General features: G+C 53.2%; 7 protein-coding genes across 7 annotated transcripts in view; 2 read left to right on the forward strand and 5 right to left on the reverse strand.

The window, feature by feature from the left end:
* Nucleotides 1–799: 799 nt before the first annotated feature.
* A1O5_02943 (uncharacterized protein) lies at nt 800–2,110 on the reverse strand (the record flags this gene model as incomplete). The annotated part of the gene is made up of 1 exon (XM_007743556.1): nt 800–2,110. One exon carries the CDS (start codon nt 2,108–2,110, stop codon nt 800–802), a length of 1,311 nt encoding a protein of 436 aa, XP_007741746.1.
* An 8,656-nt stretch (nt 2,111–10,766) lies between these two features.
* A1O5_02944 (uncharacterized protein) lies at nt 10,767–12,371 on the reverse strand (the record flags this gene model as incomplete). Its single annotated transcript, XM_007743557.1, has 1 exon — nt 10,767–12,371. The coding sequence occupies one exon, from the start codon at nt 12,369–12,371 to the stop codon at nt 10,767–10,769; it is 1,605 nt and encodes a 534-aa protein (XP_007741747.1).
* A 1,316-nt stretch (nt 12,372–13,687) lies between these two features.
* A1O5_02945 (uncharacterized protein) lies at nt 13,688–15,595 on the reverse strand (the record flags this gene model as incomplete). Its single annotated transcript, XM_007743558.1, has 2 exons — nt 13,688–15,323; nt 15,378–15,595. 2 exons carry the CDS (start codon nt 15,593–15,595, stop codon nt 13,688–13,690), a joined length of 1,854 nt encoding a protein of 617 aa, XP_007741748.1.
* Nucleotides 15,596–16,228: 633 nt separating this feature from the next.
* A1O5_02946 (ubiquinone biosynthesis monooxygenase Coq7) lies at nt 16,229–16,858 on the forward strand (the record flags this gene model as incomplete). Its single annotated transcript, XM_007743559.1, has 1 exon — nt 16,229–16,858. The coding sequence occupies one exon, from the start codon at nt 16,229–16,231 to the stop codon at nt 16,856–16,858; it is 630 nt and encodes a 209-aa protein (XP_007741749.1).
* A 2,269-nt stretch (nt 16,859–19,127) lies between these two features.
* A1O5_02947 (uncharacterized protein) lies at nt 19,128–19,712 on the forward strand (the record flags this gene model as incomplete). The annotated part of the gene is made up of 1 exon (XM_007743560.1): nt 19,128–19,712. One exon carries the CDS (start codon nt 19,128–19,130, stop codon nt 19,710–19,712), a length of 585 nt encoding a protein of 194 aa, XP_007741750.1.
* A 307-nt stretch (nt 19,713–20,019) lies between these two features.
* On the reverse strand, nt 20,020–21,794 carry A1O5_02948 (uncharacterized protein; the record flags this gene model as incomplete). The annotated part of the gene is made up of 4 exons (XM_007743561.1): nt 20,020–20,850; nt 20,917–21,128; nt 21,200–21,596; nt 21,651–21,794. 4 exons carry the CDS (start codon nt 21,792–21,794, stop codon nt 20,020–20,022), a joined length of 1,584 nt encoding a protein of 527 aa, XP_007741751.1.
* A 1,014-nt stretch (nt 21,795–22,808) lies between these two features.
* A1O5_02949 (uncharacterized protein) overlaps nt 22,809–22,863 on the reverse strand; it is a gene marked incomplete at both ends in the record, with an annotated part of 940 nt that continues 885 nt past the window's right edge. Inside the window, one exon of the mRNA XM_007743562.1 lies at nt 22,809–22,854. Within this exon, the coding sequence (XP_007741752.1) occupies nt 22,809–22,854 (46 nt within the window). The remainder of the gene's footprint in view (nt 22,855–22,863) is intronic.

Raw genomic sequence — 22,863 nt, forward strand, 5'->3', positions numbered from 1 at the left:
GCTACCATGGTGGGCGATTGGAAGCCAATGGATGAGTTCTTTTGTGGCACAGGTACACCTTACAGTACATGTCGACAGAAGCTAGCCATGCCGTGTCCAGGTGGAGGTTCCATTTGCTGCGTTTTGGGAGGGTTAGCAAGTCAGCCGCCGCGACTAAAGTGAAGTTGGCCAATATGAATCCGCTGCAAAAGAAGTCGAGCGCGTTCGAAAAGAAACCAACCGTCCTTCCCCCATTGTTATGCGAGCCGTGCATGGTAAGCACTTGCATCAGAAAAGGCTGGGGGTGGAAGAATTACAAAGACAGCCATTTTTGGAAGAAGGATGGTGAATTGCAGAGATCCAATAGATTTTTCCATTTTGCTACTTAGACGTGGGCGTATCTTATATTTTGATACACCTTCCAGATCGTCTTGGGGTCTCACATGGGTTTTAGGAGCCCGTAAGCTCGACCCCCATAATCGATAGCCTGCGTCTTCCAGAGACCGGTAGAGACATTTTCCATGCTGTTTCTCAGAATAACATACAGCTGCATTGGGTATCATCACACATCAAAGGTAACATATCCAATCAAAAAACGTTCCAAAGGAACGACGTTTGCAACAACAAAGACAACAGATCCAACTCAGCACTTGAGGGATCATGATAGAAAGTTAAAATTCTTTCCGAGAGAGGAACAAGGACCCCTGAACCGGGGAGTTTTTGTGTTCCGAAAAAGCAACGCCGTATACCACACCCATTTCTCCATGTATTCCGTAAATTTGCCATGTCTGTTTCGTAGCCTTTCAAAGTCGTGATACAGTTAGACAAAGGAAAAGCGGGGACCCTTTTCGAGAGCGCGGACATCTTCCCAGACACTGTTCAACGTCTCGACAAGAGGCTCGGGGAGGGGCCCTTGCTCAAGGATGTCCATATTTTCTTTTAGTTGTGAAAGCTTGGAGGCGCCAACGATGACAGCGTCGCCGTACTCGGCACCGAGTTGAGAATGCCAGGTCGTCCATCGAAGGGCGGCAGCGTGACCACTGATACCGAATTTTCTTGCCTGTTGACGAACAATTTCGGCGGCGGCAAAGAGCGGGTCCTGGAAGTAATCGCCGGCATATTTGGCACCCAGAGGTGAGGCGATGTTCCATCGGCTGTTCTTGTCCCTTGTCGACGCCCGTGAAACTTTGTTGGAGAAAAAGCCACATGCAGAAGGGCTGTAAGCGTAAAATGCAATGTTGTGCTCGCGAAGGACCTCAAACAAGCGTTCCTCGCCACCTCGGCATATGGGGTTGTATTGCCCCTGGTAGACGGAAGGCTTCACATAGCCGTTCTCTTCGCAGATGCGTACGATCTCTTCGACTTCCTCGACAGAGTAGTTAGAGAGACCAAAGCGTTCAAACTTGCCTTCGCGGTAGGCCTTGTCCATGGCCTCGCAGGTCTCCTTGAATGGGGTCGCTCGGTCAGGAGCATGCAGATACATGACGTCTACGGTGTCGGTGTTCAGTGCTTCCAGTGACCTGTCGATGCTCAAAGCAATATTCTTGGCTCGGTGGGACCCGGGCATGAAACTTGAGACCTTGGTGGAAACGTTGGCCCATTTGGATAGTCGGAGTGCTTCTTCGCCCAAAAGCTTCTCGCAAGAGCCACCACGACCAACTGGGTATGCTCTGGCGGTGTCGATATCCGCATAGCCTCTTGAACGGAACAGGTTGACAAACTTCTGAGCGTCCTCGACGGTGGTGATTTTTGCCAGCGGTGACAAGTGTGAGCCTACTGAGGCTGTACCAAGGACGACTCTCAGAGGCGGCTTGCATGGGATTGCCGGGATGATAGGCGGAGGCATATGCTCCATGTTGTCAAACGTGCTTGCGCGTGAGCGGGCTGTAGGTGTGACAGTGAGGTCTGTAGCGTCGGTATCTTCCGACAGTCGGGAGCTGAATGAATATGCAGAACGAGATGAGGATGCGGAATTGGGACATTCAAGAGATGTGCGTTTCCAGTGTGTGCCTAAGTTTGCCATATTCAATTGAGGCAGGTCTTCCAACCTCGATCTGAGGGCTGCGGCCATCGAGCCCATATGTCTGTCTTGTGACATGGTCGGGGATTGGGGGTAGTCGTAGTCTGCCATTGTCGCTAGATGTGTCAGGGACAGATGGCGACTAATATAGAGGGTCGAGAGGACAACAGGTGTGAGCCGTATCTGGTTTGGGTATACGCAGTATTTGGGTAATGCGTTCGCTCAGCAGAATACAGTCAGCGTGCTTCGGTGATGGTGATGATGGTGATGATGGTGGGTGTCGAATATGAATAATCAGCAAAGTGGTAGACAAAGGATTTTGTAATTCTTTGTCAATGCAACAATATTTGCCGCTCTTGGTATATGGAAAGGAACGTGTGGGTGGGTGGATGGGTGGATGGGCGGATGTGTGTATAAGAGACTCTGGGTAAGGGACATGAAGGGCGGTAGATGAAGTATATCTATGCTGGGACTGAAACGGGGGAGTTTACCGAAGCAACCGTTTTGGGGTTTGATGGGCAGGGTCAAGGGTCGCCACAGTTGTTTGCGCGGCCTGGTAGCCCATGGGACTGCGCATCTGGCAGATGGAGAGAGCACTGGATCATGGCATCGCCTGTGGCGAGCGCCAGCCCAAGTCTCGAGCATTCCTCCTCCCAGTTTGACGCAGCCAGCCAACGGCCCTGGCGTTTCCAGTTTCCACCGACTTGAACCCAGGTGACACGGAACCCACAGTCGCCGTGGTTCCACACTGTGCGTCGTGACCCTGGTCACCTGTTGTTCCATCCTTGCTCCCCCCCTGGCCCAGAGCACAAACTTTCCAAATGCTCGGCTCAAAGTGAAAGCCCCCTTGTTGATGCGTCAACGCCCAGGATGGCAGGTACGCACACCCCGTCGTGCCGCAGCATCCCTAGGGCCTGCACGGCCTAGTCCCGTCTTTCTTACCCAGCGCCAAAGAACAGCCCTCGCCGAGTCACGGCTCTCCCACCTCGCATGCTGCAACAAGTCATGAACTGGGTTGCCTTCAGCCCAGTCAGCCGCTGCACTCTTTCGCTCCTACTGGTACATGCCGATTCGGTGAGCGACTCAGCAACCGTCCGCTCACAAAGAATGGCTGATGACTCGTCTCCCCCTCAGATGCCAATCGATTGTGTAGCTGGACACTCCGCGCCTGGGGCTGGTTGCGACAGACCTGAGCCCAAGCGTCATGCCTGTCCAAAGCGGTTCAAATGACAGAAGCTGGTGGAGGCGCTGCTTTTGGCCCTCCTCGTGGCTTTCCAGTGCCCTGAAAAGCCTCAAGGGCTCGCCGATCGGCAATTTGATCAGCAGCAAAATGCGCAAACTCCCGGGTGATGCGCGCTGCAGGTGCCTCTGAACAAAGACAGTCCATCCGAGCCCAATGATGCACTCACTGCGCATCGTGGCGACTTGGGCTGTACTGGGTACCCGGTACTGTACCAAGTAGTAGCTACTGTTCTGAGTGCCATGAGAAGCGCCCGTACTCCGTATGCATCTCCACCTATTCGTATGTGCCTAGGTGCTTGTAAAGACTGTTTGATGGCGTCAGTGAGGCCGAGATTAGCGGCTGGTAGCCGCGATTGGGTGGTTCGGGCTACAGTGCTCCGTACAGTACATTCTGTAATCTGGGGCGGACCTTCGTAGACAGGCATCACCAATCTGCCACGGTCCTTACTCTAGAAGTCACGGAGGGTCATCAGGCCATGGTGTCCTTGGTACGCAACCATAAAAAGTAGCATAACAAGATGCGCTTTACGGACATTGGTCTCAGAATGCTCGATAATACTTACAGTTGCAGGACTTCCGTACCCAGGTAGCGACTTGTCCGTGCCTTGTTCGTGCTTGTTTCCAGAACAAGGAAGAGACTGATGTGCATCTCGTCGACAAGGTTGTCGAGTGGTGTTTGAGCAAGTGAAACGAGCACCAGGTTAGAGGTGTTGATCGCCGCGTCCTCCAATATGCTTGGAACGAGGTACGAGGTACCAAGTACATCGTCGCAGCACGAGCTACATCCTCCTACGAGGTACCCAGTACACAGTGAAATGTTGTGTGCGGCGGCTGTAATTGGCTGCTTCAGCTTCGAGGTGTCCCCAGATTAAGGTTTTTAGCGTCGGTATATCGGTCCTGCCTTTCGCCGACCTCCGACCTGCCGACCTGTTTTTTTTTCCCTTTGCACAAACTGCCTCCAGCTCCCTCCAGCTCCCTCCAGCGGCACCAGTCGCACCAGCCAAACATCCAGGAGCGCTCTGTTCAGGGCTGCTCTACCCAGTACGAGGTACGTAGAAGCCCCAACTTTCTCTCGCTTCTTGTTATTCGGTACAAGTAACCCAGTTTTGCCCAGTGTACTGGGTACCGAGTGCCCTATGCAGCGGCCAGCCGCCACCACCATCACCACCACCACTTCTCTGATGATGTGTTCTGTGGCTTCCCCCTCTTGGCGGTCTTGGGATTTTCAATGCCTGGTGCCGAGGTGGACGAATTACTCCGGAAGTTCCCAGTGTTTGCGCAATTCGCCATGGCTGGAGACTATTTCGTCGCACAATTGCTTCCTTGACGGTGACCTGCCGCTGGTCTGTGGCGCATAAGTCGACCAGATGACTCGCTCTGATTGAATCTACTCAGTCATTTTGGTCGTGATAGCGCCTCCCCATAGGTACATGCCCGGATGCATACTCGCGTCCAACTGGAGGACAGAGATGCCTAGTATGATGGATCATCCAATTCTGGAGAATTGGAAGGATACCACTCTCCACGTCACCGGTCCACGGGCAGATGCGGATGTGCCCTCACCTAAGTCCGCAGCAGAACAGCGAGTACCCAGTAGTGCTCCGTAGATTCGCACCTATTTCTCGCAGACGAGCAAAAAAACTCTTTGGTCTTGCCACACTTGGGTCACGCGTGTCTACAATTACTCACGGTCGCCCGAGACTCCCATCTGCTGTCATCTCAAAGCGGTGCAGTGATGACGACTCCAAGCACGACTTTAGAACAAGCCAAGACTCTGCATTCGGCCCTCTCTTCCATGGCAGCGACATCCCCCGCCTTCGTTTGGCGCACCTCGGGTCTCGTCTGTGGGCGGCAGTTGATAAACAACAGATTGGCGTCGGCGAAACGGCGAAAAGGCGCCGTCTTGAAACAACGCCCAATGGAGGCAACGCGCCTTAGCGCAGCCACCAGTTACAGTCGTGGCGTCCAGAAATTCTGGGGAAGCCTGCTCGCCGAGACCAAGCACAATTTCGGCTATGAGGGCCCAAGAGGACCATGCCGGGATGTCTACCTGGTGCAGGGGATCTCAGGCAAATTGCCAGGCCCCGATAAATCCTCATTATTGCAAAGTATCCCTGTTCGGGATCCCTCACTGTTATGATCTGCTGTTCCGAATTATTTGCTGTGAGAAATTTGATGGCTGGATATATTGGAAAGCTGTAAGCCAAGTGCCCTGCTGGAGGCAGAGTCGGCGAGACAAAACATGTTCGACCGAGCGATCAGCCTCAGCAGTGTTGCGCGTCCAACACGACTATTCTATCTAGATGTTGCGTCCGACGGAGATTCGACGGACACCAGAAGCGTATGCACTGAATTACATGCAGTGGCTACTAAGTATGCGAGTGGTTTGCTGGGGTGTAACGATGTCTGCCACCGGTCCTGCTGCGCACCGGAATTCATGTCCAGTCTTTGCAATCATGCAGTAATCGACGTAACGGTCTCGTGCGCTGGCAGCCATCAGTCTTGAGGTGATCTCCATAGACAGTTGGGACACATGAGGAAGGTGTACAACTAACTGTCTTTGCTTGCCCTACGGACCGCCTCACTACATGGCATTCCTGAATGCGTTTGGGACTGATCATGTGGCCAGAATCGAACTGGTGCATTCGACGAGGACCAGGACCAGGACCGGTCACCTTGCAGCCGCAACTTTGTCGAGTTGTGGTATGGCGCTGCTACAATATCAATCCCACGTTGGGGACGACATGGTAAAATACAAGAGATACACACTTGTACGCATAACAAAGAGCAAGTCGAAGGACAAGCAAAATCGTCCTGCATCGAACCGAACCGGATGTCCAGTTGGGTTTCGGGTCCGGCCCTGGTGTGCCTAGTTCGGTTGGTTGTAGCATACGGAGTGCGATGGTCACGACGATCTATCACGAAGAGGAGAGTATCGCCCACATTTCCAATACTACAACGGATATATCATCCCTAACCAAGGAGCACGCCTCAATGAAACAATGACGATACAACATCTGCCGAACGAGCGCCGTTCCGCCCATCCAATGCTCTTCATTCCATCCACTATCTGCGGGGGCGTCCTTTCTACAGAGGGTATGTAGGTGTCGATGCTTGGACTCCACAGTGGAAATCTGTTGCAGAAGCCGATCCATTGCCTATTCCACCTTTTCCCTGGTGGAATCAACTTGCGTGCCGGCAAAACAGCGAGCACATCATTATTACCTCTACGAGTATTTTCCTTCTAAGTCTTCCTTGATCGCACTCTGGAATCTTTCCGAAGCCTTTGGCAGCACTTTAGCACCTGCAAATGGAGCGTCTTTAATGCTCAGGCGGTTCGGATACCTACTGAAGGTAGAGGGGTGTTGATCGATTCGAGATCGGCCAGGTCCGCTAGACGACTTTGAGCATTCTATGACGTGCTGTTGCTGTGCCGCCCATTCAGCTTGGGATCAGTCGCGTCACACAGACTATGTACCCAGTACCATAGGACACGCCGAGACGCCCGGCGCCATTCGCCTCGACACGATGTTGCTCGATCTTCGCTGGAGCTCGAAGGGCACTCAAAGCTAGCCCCCCAGGAGGCTAGGGCTTCTATCCAGATCCCTCGGATTCCATTTCCACGGCCTAGCATGGCATAAGGAAAGAATTGCCATTGTTGACATCAGCAACAACTTTCTTTTGCGAGCGATACGACCTGCAACTCAGGACTGCACCTTGACACACCTACCAGTGCTTCTCACACGTGCTTTCCATCGCATAGATTTCTTGTCAAGAAGGAAAACTGGCAAATCGTGCTTCGTGGGTCGTATCATGCAACACCACATGTGGAAAAGCTTCTCTTTCGCTTTTTTTTTTAAGCTGTCTCGCCCCAAGATCGCTTTCCCAATGTCCCCCCTTCAATATGCAGCCACTACGTTTATCGGCTACTACTATACCGAGTACCCTGCCTTTAGTTCCATGTTCCGGCCACTCCCAGCAGCTACAACTCAAGCAGATTGAATGGTGTATGCCACTTCGGCCTCCGTGTCTTCGAGGTTGCCTCCTTAACATCCCAAGTCAGAGACATCCTAATTTTCCTACCTAGAACGGTATGAAGCCTTGATGCAAGCTGCAACGCCATGCTGCCTCTCTGCATGCTGCCGTTTGTTTTAGGTGCTTACAACATGCATACACACGGCAATTTGCTCCTACGTCAAACGTTGCTGCCGAGGACAATCCCAGGGAGCGTGTTTGGACGGAGCGGTATTTGTCTCTTGATGTGGGGACTAGATGCCACCTTCTTCAATCGGTCGACAGAGCTATCTGTTGCCATCTCGGCGACGAAGTCTGCTTCCTCGGTGAATCTGAATCCTTTGTCGATCGAGGGCGGAATCCCACATGAGATACTGTGTGAAGGTATTGGCAATCAAGAGAGACGGTCCCTCCGTCCCTGCCTCGTTCCCAGCCCAGACGGCACGCGCTTCTACGAGGGGCCTAGGATGGCAGAGGGATTCAATGCCTTCCAACTCTTTCTTTCCACCCGCACAAGATACCCACCTTCTCTAGAACGCACAGCAGTCTGTCTACTCGAACATACCACAAGAGCAAAGTAACGCGATGGGTGTGGATTGTGATCCACTACTATGCAGGCTCAGGCGCCAGGAGCATCGCCGTTTGGCCTTACAGCGCGCTCAGTGCTCTGTACCTCGTCTGTACTCTGGAATTCCACGTGCCCCTCTTATCGCGACTTCTTCTTTCCCCCATCCATGTCGGGGAGGGGATGTTCTTTTTGCTCCTTCAAACTGCCTCAGCCTGATTTCTCCCTCGCCCCCTGTTCAATCCATCTGTTTTTCTTCCTTTCCGCCCTCAAAATATGGACTACTGAATTTGTAGGTCCCGAGGGAGGAGGATCACTCTCGATGGGCCTTCAGAGCCATTCCTGCGTGCCGAAAGGTGCAAGTCGTGGCCCCTTCAACCCTTGCTGCCAAAAGGAAGGTTTTGATGGTCCTTCTTAGTTTACTATAGGGGGGGATTAGTCGGCCCATACGGAGTACATGGTTCTCATACCTAGTATGTTTGCAGCCACTATTAGCCTTCCCAAGCCCTTCCTAGGATCCTTCCCTTACATAAACCGGCCAACGGCGCTTCGGCATCCGACCTGCTGCAACTACAGGAACAGCAGCACCCATTGATGGTAGTATGTATGTACCTGCATCCCCATTAATCACTACTATTATCGGACCTCCTGGCTCCCATCATGTACGTAGGCAGCATCTTGAACGAGCAGCCCCCAGGGCATGGCATGGCATGGCATGACTATCTAGGACTTGTTGCAGCCGCCCCCTTTTCTGGTTGTTGAATTTAGCAAAAATTTCTGTTCTATATGTCGCCATGGTACGAGGTAATAGTAAGGGAGTCCAACCTGTTGATTCCCGCAGATCAGGCAACGCCGTCAGACTCATATTTTCCTCTTTTACTTTCCTCTCCTATGTCTTTTGGCCCTTTCTTTCCATATGGAGCTGGGCCCGTGTAGAAAACTATCCCGTCTCCGATGGCGGAATCACGCAATAGCGGCCCCTCCACCAACTCTTCTCTTCTCCTCCTCGATTCCGATTACTCCGTGTCATTGCGAGTAACTAAAACTAACTAAACTCCCCTCGCAGGATTTCTCAAGGAACGCAAGGGACTTTTACCTTCGAGCCTGTCCTTTTTTCACTGCCCCCCTGCTCTGGCCTCAAAGAGTCTAGCACATAGGCCAGGCCAGGCTCCATCAGCGCCACGTGCTCGGACACGGAGAGAACGAAGCGAACAAGGGTCGACTCTTCGCTTGCCGGCGCCGAACATTGATGGACGTGTCCGGATCGGACGACAAGGCAGCAGAGCCTGTGTCTTTCATTTACTCGAAGTTAGAAGATCAGGAGACATCGGGGGTGGCCACAGCCCGCTCCTCAGTAAGTTGCCTTTTGCGCCCATGACTCATTGAATGCGTTCAACACGCACATCATCAGGCTATAGCTCGAAATCGGAGAGGCTGGGAGGTCGGGGGGCGGCCTAAGACCAACGCGCTTTCAAGACCCTTGAACAGGTAAGAAAATCTGACCTGACCAAGGACATCTTCAAAGGCGCTTTCACGCAGCCGATGTTGTTGCCTACGAGCTACGGGCACCGCGTACGGCAGAGGAACCTTCTAGTTTGGTGGCCCCAATTCCTTCTGTCTCTACCGGTATGTCCGTGACCGAGGCTGAAGAGGTAAACGGGGAAACGCCCAATTCGCCTTGGTCGGCCAGACACAACGGGACATAGACACCCTTCGCCTCTTACCAGACATCAGCGGGATCTTGAGAACGGAGTACGGCATGTGATGAGAGTTGCAAAGTTCGTTCCGTGCCACAGCTTCGATGGACTCTCCGTACTGTGAAGCGAACCGGGCCCGGAGTCTGGCCTCCCTCCTTTGGCCCTTCCATCACTCAGTCACCGCAGGAACGGCGTTGAGTAGTGGCCTATGGCAGCATTACTATCCCCCGGCTCTCGCAAACCTGCAGATGTCTGGTCTGGCACCTGTTAGACAGCAAAATGAAGGCTTCACGCCTAGTCTCAGACTCATTTCCTCTGCGTCCACCTCGAGATATTGTGGGTTTTCCTTTGAAACCAGCTCCAAAGCAATCATCGGATCCGCCTGATAATCGTCAGTCTGCACTGCTTGCCTGGCCCCTCCTCTTACTCCATCAGAGGAAAGTAGGTGCCAGAACTGAAGGCGGCTCGCAGGGCCCATATATCAGGGACGAGGAGAATGAAACAGAATACGATCATGATGGTTGATGAATGCTCAGCTCCTTTAAGCTCAAACTTGTGCGAGAAGGGGTAGGGAGAAAAGGGGGCACCATCCTTCTCGAGAATGCACTTGTAAGATGCTTGCCAGCTCTCTCTCTCTCTCTCTGTCATATGCTTTGAGAACACGCGGCGGCTTTCTCTCGTCCACCTCCTCTTTTGTTCCTCCATCCATCTCAGCCTGTACTTTCTCGTTTCATTCTTCCCCTGCATTCTGTCTTACTCCTGTCTTGACCCTGGGCTGCAGGATACAGCTCAAATCCCACGTAGGTCTCCTGCATCCAGGATCGATGTCCTTGTCCTCGTCCCCGTCCCCAGAAAACAAGACGGAGACGTGAACATCAGCAGTTTCATCCGCAACGTCTTCGCACCTAAAAATTGCAGAAAACTCCAGTAGACTGCAGCTCTAGGAATCGACGTGGTGATGATTCTATTTGGATGTTGCATGTTGACCTGTTTCGAGCGATCCTTGCCTAGCTGCAATATCGAGGGCAGGACAGTGCCTGTCCAAATAAAGAAAAAAGAAGCAGTTGTGCACTTCTTTAGCTCGTGATGTCCTGCGGTTTTAGCACCCTGCGGTCCGCCTTGAGCTATCGGTGCCAGAGGCTGAAATCGTGATAATAGTAAAAACAGACAGAGAAAAAGTTGCCTGTCCAGTAACACAGGTAACGGCATTCCGTGTTTACCGCTCAGTTCTGGCTTCCCCCCCCTCTGCTTACGATGATGCCCGAGGCGATGGTGGCAGCATTATCCGTTGGTTGTCCTTCTCTTTCTCGCTGGCGTAATTAGCATGTCTTGTCCTCCCCTCTAGCTCGACGACTCTTCGTATCAAGGCCGCCTCCCTCTCCATCGCAGCCGCCTTCTCCTCCAGCAAGCCGGCGATGCGGTCGAGGAAGGCAGCCTTCTCGTGGCGGAGGATTCGGACGCTGTCCAGGAGCACCTCTGTTTGCCCCTTTGAGCCGCCCGCTTTCGAAGAGCTCAAGGGCGGCGCATCCGGGTCCCAGTGCTTGCGGGAGATTTCTGCCACCGCGTGCTGAAAGGAGCCGTCTCTCACGCCGCGCAGGACTTCTGCCCCGAATTCGCCGCCTTCAGCCTCGGTGGCGTGCGCGGCAGGGTCTTTTTGCTGAGCTGCTGAGTCTAGACGGTCAAAGGCGTCGCGGACACGCTCTCTGATGACTTCCTCCCTGTTTTCCCACGATGTTGACCGTGCTTCTGCTGGTTCGGTTTGGGATCCCGACGGTTCAACGATTGGACTCTTTGTCAGATCAATCAGATTCGACTCGGGTGGGCTCATGGCGCGCGCATTCTTCTCCTTGCTATCTTTCTCGGACTTTATGGAGCTGCAATTGTTGTCTGGAAGAACCGGCTCGCGTGAACGCTGTGCTTCTATGCTCAAGTGCGTCGCCATCGCGATGCCGAGCTCCTCCCTCCGTCTCTGCAGTGCATCCTCATTCCTGTTTCTTGAGTGTCGCTGACTCGGCGGGCGAAAATTTTCAATGAGGCCATGTAAGGCTGCATCGCTCAAGTTCCTTCCATTGCCGGCAGGGGTGCTAGACAACGCCGGGGAGGAAGACCTTGATCGCTTCCGCAAAGCTGGCGGGACGTTTTCCCCCACCAGGGGATTCACGAGTTGTAGAGCGGTGGGCTTGCGAGGCGGCACCTTTGAAGGCTCTGTAGGGGATGGACTAACGGTTCGGTCTTCGTCTTGGACGTCACTATGCTGCCAACTTCCCTTGCGGGCGTTCTTTGCTGGCCTCGCTTCGACGATATGAGCATGATCGTCATGTCCCTTTGATTCGGCAACTTTTTCATTGTCATTTTTCCGCTTCGCGCCCGGTGCCTGGTGTGCCTCCTCACCGGCTATCTGAGCAGCGCTTGGTCCAGCAATACTTCTAGCTTGAGAGGCAGCTTTGGCCTCGGCAATTGCTGACGATCCAACCCAGCCTACTGCGCGGAGATAATCCAGTTTCTCTGCCTTTGTCGGGAGCGGGCCCAACATCTCATGGCTGAAAATAGTCTCCTCGCAGTCTGCGCAGCCGTGGTCGGGGACGCATTCCAGGTACACGGCTTCCACAATGCCTTTGATTACATCCTCGGGAAGGGGGATTTCGTCATGGCGCACCACCACGTAGGGACAGACGACATCTGGGTCCTCGAACTTCGAGCGTGTCTGAGGATCCAGACAGCCTCTCGTGATTGCTTCGTACCACTTGCACCGGACCAAGCCTGCGGCGATGATCTCGCGAGAGGGCCAGGTGAGAACGCGGCGCAGAGTATTTGCGTTGTGTGCGGAGCAGTTGAGAATATGGAAGAGGCACATGTTTGCAAGATATGTCGTGGGGTGTATCTTTAGTGAACGATATCGATGACTCCACGAAAACTCTAGCCAACACAGCGCAAGAAGGTTCAAGTCAGCTTAGGAATGTCAGTTGTTTCCGTGCTTTGCGAATTGCTCACTGAACTGTGCTGGCTAACAGCCAGCGCTTAGGAGCTAGGAGAGCCCTGATTGAAGTCAAGAATGCCAATGGCGATGGCGCAATCAGCCCAAGATTGCAAGGTAGCCGAAGACACTCGAAAGCAAGGTGCTCGTCATCAATTACAGGTATTAGGATTCTTGCAATGATTGCCAAGAGATCACAGGCTCTCGAAACAACAACGGGACAAAGCAGGTCCAGAATGAAGAATGGCGCATAGATGGTGTCGATCAGCTAAATTGATTCCGAGCATCAGGCTGCGTGAGCTTCGACGAGATTCCAAGAAGACCGAAGAACAAAATCAAAGAGAGGTCACAGGCACACCACTGCATATAGGGCACAAGGTCGAAGGCCGGGGGGCTCGTTTCGGAACCGAAACACGGCCCTATAGGCCTAGATAGGGGCGGCTAAGAAGTCAGAAATAGAAAATAGGCAACAAGAGGTCATGACTTACCAATCTGACGACGGCAGAGAAGATACATGCCTCATCCAATGGCCGGGTTATGTGCTATGGCGGGATATTCTCTGCAGACAATGAGGTGAGCAGAGTAAGGGACAACGGGCTATGAATTGAGAAGACGGCAAGGATGGCTTGAGGTTATTGTGGGCAAAGACTCCTGCAGGTAGCGGCATAGGCTGACTGCAAAATGAAGGCAAAAGCGGGCGGGCGTAGATGTCGTAAATATAAATTGTGGTCAGGGGTAAAGGAGACTGAAAATGAACCGCGCCTGAAGCATTGTGAGAAGTCAGTGATGGTAAAGACTGCAGCAGAAGTTAGAACAGAGAGTACAGCCAGGGAATATTTGTGACCATTTTCATTTCATGGATTCACAGTTTGGCTCTTTGCGGCTCTCAAGAGATGGCGAGCCGTCTGTGTCCAGCGAGAATCCGCAAACCCCCAGGCCCATGTATTTTTTTTGGTACAATTGGTAGAAGAGCGCATGCTCATCTCCTGGACCGTCTTCTCGGTTTTCGATTTTCGGTTTTCGACCTTATCCTAATACTCGGCACAAGTTTCGAGAACAAGACAGTCCCAATGCGCTTAAGACCCCACTCTGGCTGTTCGGATAACCAAACACGGCCTTGCCGACCCAATGCACTGGAACTGTCTGGCTATCTCAGCAGGCTCGGCGCCCATTCATCTGACTGGCTCACATCGATCTTAGATGTCAATGTCAATGTCAATCCCCAAATCCATGCTAGCAATAATCTCATCATCCGTTGCCGACTTGCGAATGGTAGGCAGGCCGTTCTTCTTCTGCTGTTGTAGAACCACAGGCTTCAGGGTGCTGGAAGAGACGGGCGTTGCATTCCGGGGAGTTCCATTAGCAAGCGAGAGCGGATTGGGTGATGCGGTTCGCGAAATGCCTGCTGATGCGGCAAGCTTCGGCGTCCCCATGCCATTGACCGGTGTATTCGCACGACTGATGTCACTTCCGCCCTCGAACAATTCGTCCACGCCCGGAGCAAGAGTCTTCTTCGCCTTGCGTGCTCTCATCTCCGCAAGTTGCGCTTTCCGAACATTCTCGGCATTCAGTCTCTGATTGCGGCGATTGAGTTCTGCAAGTCGTTCCTGTTCGGGATTGACGTAGGCAGTATCTTGTTTGGTCAAGCTCGTACCGAAAGCCAGTTTCATGGGCACGATGGCTGCAAGCTGATTCTCTAATTCTTCGGCTAGATCATACTTCCCGTCGGCGCGAGCTTCAGCGATTCTCGCCTTGAGATCCTCCTTCTCTTGGCTTCGGGTGATCCTTTCAGTGAGGTCGTTCTGGGCTTTGATCTTTTGCGAAATCTCAGCCTCGGTGAAACGATGGTTAATCAGTCGGTTGATTTGATCGAGCTTGGAATTGATGAAGGCCCTAGTAGGCATCTTGCAGTCTTCATTAGCCATGACAGATCGGTATCGTCGCCACTCGTCGTCGGTGAACTTGGACATGGAACATTCAAGGAATGACCATGGTCTCTCCGCTTTGCCGTGCGCTGCAACGATGTACATGTCGACTGGAAAAGGTCTGCCATTAGATCCGATCATGGCGTATGGCTTGCCTGTGGCGAATCCCTTGATCAAGCAGAGACGATATTCGTTCACGCCAGGATTACGACCAGGACCAAGGCAAACGCGGGCATAGCAGTCTGTGATGGTATCTTGAAAACCAGGGGTGTAACAGACTTGGGCGAAGTTGTCACGACCAACACGGGCTCTCTGGATGTCGGCAAGTTCAGCGATAGGCTCGTCTTTTGGTGGCGTGGGAGTTCGTCTCTTAAACTTCCGGTCGTCGTAGTCATTGTCGCTCTCCCCCTCTGCATCTGCGTCGCTGTAATCATCTCGTGGTGATGCCGCTCTTCTCACAAAACCGTCCCTCTTTCGCTGTTCTTCGCGGAGACTCTTTTCTTCTCGCTGTCGCTTGTAGGCTTCGATGGCACTGCTGGCTTCTCCGACACGACCGCCACCAACTTTGGTGCGCTGCCGAGTGCTCTTTCGCTGGGTGTCCTCCAGTTCTGCGGCGCTGGCCTTGCGCTTGTTCTTTGCGGCATTCTTGGCCTCTTCTCGAGCGCGTGAGGCGACAAGGCGACGTAGCTGGAGATCTTGTTCGTGGCGCTCCACCTGTTCACTGCGCTGTGCCAAAATCTCCTCTCGTTCGATTTCAGGCTTTGCTTCGATCCTAGCTTTGTCTTCAGCGTCGTAATAGAGTTTCTCGTACGGGAAGATGGGTTTGTCGTCTGTGCCAGCGTTGAAGTCGGCCTCGGAATCAGACTGGGACATGGATGCAGACTCAGACTGTTGGGAGAGAGAAGAGCTGCAAAACCAGCGCGTCAGCGATCGCAAAATTGAGATGGACGGTGAGCCTTACACTTCATCTTCATCGTCCGAGTAAGTCTTACGACGTTTGCCTCGCTTGACGGCCTTTGCGACACCCTTGCGAGCCATGTCTGCGGATGGTGATTCTCTTGCTTGTTTCTTGGAGCGTGGTGGCGAAGGGGACTTTTGTTTGGGAGAAGAGGGCATGCTCTCTTCACCGGAGGAGTCGCCTCCGGCGAGAGCAAGAAGTTCCGCATCCAGGTCAGCCATGGTGAGGCAGTAAAGCACTGTTCACTTGGCTGATAGTAGGGCAAGGCACGTTCTCAGTGCGGATGCTCAAAGGAAGAAGGTGAAGCGAGGCGATCGGAGGAGGAAAAACTGTTCGCGATGCAAAAAGATGTCGTTCCTTGAAGCCTTGGTTAGGGAAGAATTGTTGTGAGGTCCGGCAGAAAGAGTTAGACGTCGGCCACCCGTCTAAACAAAGTCTAGTCTAGTGCGAAAAAAACCCAAATGAGGACAACTAAATGTGTCATATGGCACACAGGCTGAGTAGAATCAGAATAAGACCCCTGTTGCGGGAGATGAAAGCGCAGAACAGGACGGATGATGAGGCATCTCTGTTGAATTCCATGGAGTATGTAGTCGACAAGCCCATCTAGGGAATTGCATGACTACGCTGTCGGCAAAGTTTCCAACAGAATGACTCGTCACCCCAATTATTGACCCGTAGTTCTTTGCAGGCTGCGCATGCAGAGCTGCTGATCCTGGTCTCCAGCTATCCACACGGGTGATGGCCAGCTCGTTGCAAAGATGATGGTCAGGAGCTGTGTGAGATTCCTGTCTGGCGCTCCCAGACGCCCGAAGTCATGCCTGCTATACTCTCGACAACTTGCAGTCCGACAGATGTCGACCCAAAATACCTCCTGTGAAACGGTTCAAGAGCCCGTTCAACCCAGAACAGTGCTTTCCGACGAGCAGAGAAGATTTCTCGACAGTGCGCTCCGTGTAAACCAGGCTGGGGAGCTTGCTGCTACTCTCATCTACACCGCCCAGACGCCACCTGTCGTCAAAGCCCACCCACATCTCCGGCCCCTCATGAAACATATGTATGACCAAGAAGCCGGACATTTCAAAACCTTTAATGAACTTCTCGCAAAGCACCGCATCCGCCCAACGGCAATGTATCCAGTCTGGCAGGTGGCAGCAACTGTACTGGGATGGACCACAGGCATGATGGGAAGAGAAGCTGCCATGGCATGTACCGAAGCAGTCGAGACAGAGATTGGGAATCACTACAATGGCCAAGTGCGGGAACTCTTCAAGTGGATGACAGAATTGAAAGAGAGAGGGGAGGAGCTTGATCCTGAACTGAAGGTCTTGATTGAGGACATTAAGCGAATACGCGATGAGGAGCTTGAGCATCTGGATTATGCCGTTGAAAATCATGCAAAGGAGGCACAGCCATATCAGCCACTGACAGATGTCATTCGATACGGATGCAGAGGAGCCATCTGGATCAGCGAGAGAATATGAAAACATCAGACATCAGACTCGACCTAGACTAGAATTTCCATGAAAACCGGCCGCTGATATCCATGAGACATTATGGGAACCGGACCTACTGGTTACATCCTGGACGATGTGTCTAGCAAAGAGCGACCGCTGGTTCATCGTCATCGAGACCTCTCCCGAGGACGCTGTCTCCATCTGGGCTGACAAGTTGCTCGGGAACCGGCCCAGTATGCAGAAGATCTCCTCTCGAAGGACGCTGAAACCATCGCGGCGCATGTCCTGGAGGACGCTGAACTCCTTCAGTAGGGAAGTTCTAAGGACGATTAGGGAGGACCTCGCCGCGTCAGAGACAGGCCTGGTTTCTGTGACGCTCCTACGTGCCCTAGATTCGGTCCCTACTATGCTGGCACTGCCGTTCAGGGGGGAGATGACCGCAAGTTCTACCCCTTTCAAACCTCCCCGGCGTTATGACCTTCCAGCTTGTCCGGAATATTGCCTGCTCTTTGAGTCCAGAAGTCACACAGACCACCACCCTGATCTGCAAGTCCACACAGCAATTGTTCCACAATCACGCCATGAAGGTCCTGGCCTCGTGACATATCTGTCAACGAATATGTGGAAAGGACCAGGGACATTCAACGCCGGATGCTGACCACCAACCCCTCCATTGAGGCAGTACTGGCTCAGTAGATGATCGAGTAAGAAGTCTTGTCGGCGCTACTGTGGCCAGGGAAGAGGACTTGTCTCTTGGACGTGATGTGAAATGCCCAAAGCCATGCCAGCGAACGCTGGACCCAGACCACTGACATGGATTTTGAGCGAACGCTGACAGCGTTGCAGTGCCACGGCTGGTGTCCGACGAGGCGACGCTGGGCTCATCACGATATCGTGTATTTTCGGTGGACGCGATCGTGAATTATTGCCATGTCCTGTTAGTTAGTTTCGGAGGCGATGCTGAGCTTATCGGAGGATCACGACTGGATAACGGACGCTGTTCAACTGGGCTGATTTAAAGCCTGTTGTTGGATCTCGCTATCGTCACAGAATGTGACGTTCCTCAGTGTCTTACAATAGGGCGTCGACGACTGCCTTTTTGGGTCTATCTGCGTCCAAAGACACCGCCCGGGCACGACCACCGACTCGCTCCAACGCACGCCTTGACTCCATGTACTCCTTGCAGAAGCGGCAGGGTGTCATCCTCCAGTCCTCTACCTGCTTTATCCCTGTACACAGCTGCTTGACTGGCATCAGCATCATCCACTCCAGCCAGCCCTTGCATCGAATCATCGCATAGTCAACGTGCTCCTCCCCGTCAATGCACCCGAAATGGACGATCTTGATAGTGTAGCACATTCTTGCTGGCCTCGGTATTGCACAGGAGGTCTGGTGTGGTACGGCATTGATGAAGAAGAGACAATAGTTTGAAGGCTGAGGGCAGGGACTTGGTCGGCAGATAATCGGTCAGAGTGGTTTTCCGACTGGTCTTTCAGGTGTTTGGAGTGGAGATGAATGCTGCAGGCTGCCGTTTGTCCTCGCGGCTGCCCTTGAGGCAGGGAGTTTGTTGATGATTGTGTGGTTTGTTTGCTGGGTGACTGTGGAACTTGACGGTTGCTGGGATCAGTGTGTCCTTTCTAGCTAATAGGGGAGGATTCGGGAGGTCTTTGATTTGAAAAGGTCATCCAAGAGGCTCAGTCGTATTCAAATGGGGTGGAGGTCTGGCACAAAGAAGGTCCAGATCAGTGCTTGGTAGAGAAAGGGAAGACTTGCTTGATGGCTGCTGACAAACTGTGAAAAGGCAAGCCGTCACTCAGATCGATCGCAAGTGCTCCAATTTCGCTCGATGAGAAAGCGAGAAAGCGAGAAAGGTATCGTGTGCCCTCATTGTTATAGGATCTTTTCTCCAAGACAATCGCGGTTGAAGAGGTTGCGCTTTTCTGGAGTCAAGAGGAAACAGAATCGCGGCATTGAGACTGCGCTCTGCAGCGGCTGCGACATCCTTCTCTCGCTCTCTAGCTCATGCTTCTGCCATCCATTCACCCAACATATTGCGGGCAAACCTCCAGTCACAAAACCGCAGCAACTTCTTTACCGCATGACCAAAGCAATATTCACATCAGCAATCGATCCTTCACTTTTCAGACTCACCAGGAGTATAAATACCTCGCCCCTTCTCTAGCAGAAGAAGGTCGACACTTTTCGATCTCAACTCGTCCCCTTCCCAAGTCTTGCAAATTCAGAACCATTAGGGCGCCGACTCCAGACACTCACGTACGGTCAGCTTTCTATTACCATGTGTCGTTTCAAACTACAAGTCTGTCCCTACCCTGAGCAAGACCCAGTCTCCTCCCTCATCTTCAACCCGAAAAACAGTTCTCAATGGGAACACTGCGATGAACCACGGCCATGGGGTCGCCTTTCCTGCGGCAAGCTAGTGATCGAACATCCCACCCACCTCACCAAGGCTGAACCAGCTCTGTCCTGCGAAAACACCCCAGCCACTCGCTCCTGCAGCTCCGACCAACGCGAACAGCACATACATACAGGCCTCCCTGGCCGTCAAGAGCCCACGCCCTACAACTCGATCGCGCCCGCAGCTGCAGGCGAAGCACAACTTCAAGGAGAGGCTTGCAAGTGGTGTACTGCAGTGCTGAGACTGGTGGCAACAAAGTCGAAAGAGATGCAGAAAGTGGCGCGCAAGGAAATTGCCGAGGTGGAGCGGACGATGGGTGAAGACGCCGAGTTAAGAAAGATGCACGGGAAAATTGCGGACAAGGAACACGAATTGAACGCCATGAGACACGATGCCTGGAGAAAGGCCGCGATGCTGATGGATGATTTGGCTGCTGCCAGTGGAAAGGAGGAGACGCAAGGCTGAGATCCCGAGCTGTTGGACCCAATTCTTGATCCTGGAGCATGAACTCTATTGCCCCCATTAAACAGGACGCTTAGGGCATTCTTGGTATTGCCATTATATGGTTGACATTGAGATAGCACAAGCCACAGGAATGCTATCGGCACTTGCGCCTGGCTCCTGGTCATCCTTTACATGGGTTCTCTTACTGTATTTTCCTCCCCCCCTTTACATTGCCTGCCCCGAAAACTTGTTGCGTGCCAATATCTCTTGTCAAAACCCCCTCCTTCTTTCGGTAGATGGGGATGGGCAACTACACAATATTATCTACCTACTTGACCTTGATCCGGACCCCCCTGCTCCCCTTCCGATTCAAGGGCGTGACGCCGTCACCCACGATCTCGACGTCCCTGGCCCACTCCGTCTCAAAGAGCTCCAGGTATCCGCGGTCGCCCTTCATGCGCACGTCTGGACTGCCGTACACGCGAAAGACCATGGCGAGAGTGATGTAGAGCTCTGCGTACGCCAGGTTCATCCCGATGCACTGCCTGGTGCCGCGCGAGAAGGGGACCAGATACTTGTCCAGAGCGGGGGCGGGGCTGTCGGCGTCAGCGTGGTGAAGCCAACGATCCGGCGCGAACGATAGCGGCTGAGGAAAGACGGACTCGTCGAAGTGGACGAGCATGGCCGTCATGGAGAGAGGAGTCCCGGGAGGCAGCACGTAGCGTTTTCCCCGGTGTTTCGTCCTGTCGACGAAGACGACGGGGTTATCTGGGTCGATCCGCTGCAGTCGCGTGCTGACTCCGTTGCTCAGTCGGAGGCCCTCCTTGATACAGGCCGTCAGGAACGGGAGCTGTTCCAACGCAGTGAGCTCCGGTAACCGATTGGGATTAGGAATCGCCGCCGCTAGCTCCAACTTCAGCCGTCGGAGCAGCTCTGGCTGGGAGAGCAGAGCGAAAAGCGTGCATGACAGTGCGGACGCGGTGGTCAGCGTCCCGGCGATGACGGTGACCTGGCCGTCCTGCCAGAGGCGAGACGTGGATTTTTCGGCCTCGGGAAGGTTGCTCTCCAAGATCTCGTGGAAGATGGTCTGGTGTGGCGAGGATTTATACACGCTGCTCTCTCGATGTCGGTGGATCAGCTCGATCTGGGCCCTGATGTCCTGTTCTCGCACGGTTAGAAACATGGCGCCACACCCCTTTTTTGATGTCGAGATCTCTTTTCTCACCCGCTGAAGCTTTACGTACGAGGCCATGCTCCGGTTCATCATGATAGTGAGATCGTCGGGGAGAGACTGCATCAAGGAGAGAATAAAAGGAAACTGCTTGGTTAGATGGCCCATTGTACTACCCACGATTGAGGCGTCGTGAAAGCTCGGATCAAAGTCTCTCGCCAGGACACGATTCTCGTTCTGACCCAATGCATACTGCTCGGCAATATCTGTCGTAGGATCAGCCTTTCAGCCTAATACGGAAGCCAGGTTGGAATGAGTGTCATCCAGTGTACAGTACCGTTTGTTAGAGCAGCAAAGCCCAGAGATATAGTGAGCGGATCACCCAGCATCTGGAACTCTTCGAACCGAGCGAGCAGTTTGCGGGCCACGTCTTCAATGAGCGGCTGCAGACTTCGCACCTTTGCCTTTGAGAAGAAGGGGTTCAAGGCGCTTCTGCGAAGGCGATGTTGATCATGGCCCACGGTCGCAAACGTCGAGTCGGGGATCCCAAACTGGCGACAGAACCACGACCACTTGTCCCGTTTCTGCGACGGGCCAGCATAGATGGCATCGTAGAAGTCCGGGTCTGCAAAATGCACTTCTGCAGGGTTGATGCGCACAACGGGGCCGTACTGCTCGTGGAGCTTCTTGATCTTGAACGCATACTGCCCTCTCAAGACGACATCGTAGTAGAACTCGTACCTCGCGGACCTGAAGTCAGCCGCTTGAATGATCCATCAGAACTTCACAACGTACCAATAGCTGATCTTTGCCAGCAGCGGGCCCGGGATGTGTGCCACTGGGGAGAAATATATGCGATTGATGCACAGCCCGATCAGACATGTGCCAAGCAGCACGCTGATGGCAGTGACCACCACGTTATTCTGGTCCATCACACGAATACTCGGGCAGTCTCGACAGATTCAGAGAGTCAAAAGCTGTCAAAGCGTGTTCCCTTCGTTTGATTTGTAAACTGTGGTGAAGACTTATCGGAAGACGCCACGTGCATCCGCCAATTGGCCGGCGTCCAACGGTGTCGCTGAGTAGCTGAGGGACCAGCATGTTCTCACCCTGCACTTCATGGAGCACCTTCGACCAAGCGAGATTTATCTGGGAAAATTGCATTCATCTGTAAGAAAATATATCTTCTCTCTTCTAGCTAGGTTACCAGTCTGAGGGAGGGAAGAAAACATCTAAAACGGGCACAGGGCACAGGGCACAGGGCACAAGGCTGTATGCAAATAAGGGGGCCCGGCTTCCAGCACACTATATACCAACTACTCTGTCCCCTTCAGCTGTCATCCCACTGTGATACGTTCCAGGTGGCGTATCGTTACCGCAAGAGTGACATGTGAGTCTCCCACAACACGCTCAATGCTCCGTCTTGCATGTTACATACTTTCCCCCCTTTGTACAATCGATTCCACAGGGCTGTTGCGACACAATTGCACAACCACGGCGACAAACTCAACCTGAGAGAACTTCTTCCCAGGACATGTTCGCAGGCCCCTGCGAACAGGGGAGGAGGGAGGGGCCATCGAGAGGACCAGGCAGCAGTTCTCCGTTGTCCAGATCTGATGGGATGGTATTGAGGGCACCACCACCGTCACCGCCGCCAGATGTGGGCGTCACCGCTCCACAGGTTGGGACTCGTCGATTTCAGGACCTAACATCAGAGTCCTTTCTCCGATCTTCATCCATTGAACCTATTAGTCATTCTGAGCCTTCTGCCGCTCCGTTTCATATCGTTTTCGTGACGTCTTTTCTTCGCCTGAGCGATTCGATGCCCCAGTTCTGCCTTCTTGCAACTCCTGCTGCTCCAGCTCAACTCGCTTCCGTTTTGCATCTTTCTTCTCCCACGATACTTAACTGGAGCCGTCTTCGTTTGGCTTCCTTCTTCTCCTGAGCTATTTGCAGCTCCAACGCGTGCCGCTTTCGCTTGGCTTCCTTCTTCTCTTGAGC

Source organism: Cladophialophora psammophila (assembly GCF_000585535.1).
Source record: "Cladophialophora psammophila CBS 110553 chromosome Unknown aczJe-supercont1.4, whole genome shotgun sequence".
NCBI classification, from domain to species: Eukaryota; Fungi; Ascomycota; class Eurotiomycetes; order Chaetothyriales; family Herpotrichiellaceae; genus Cladophialophora; species Cladophialophora psammophila.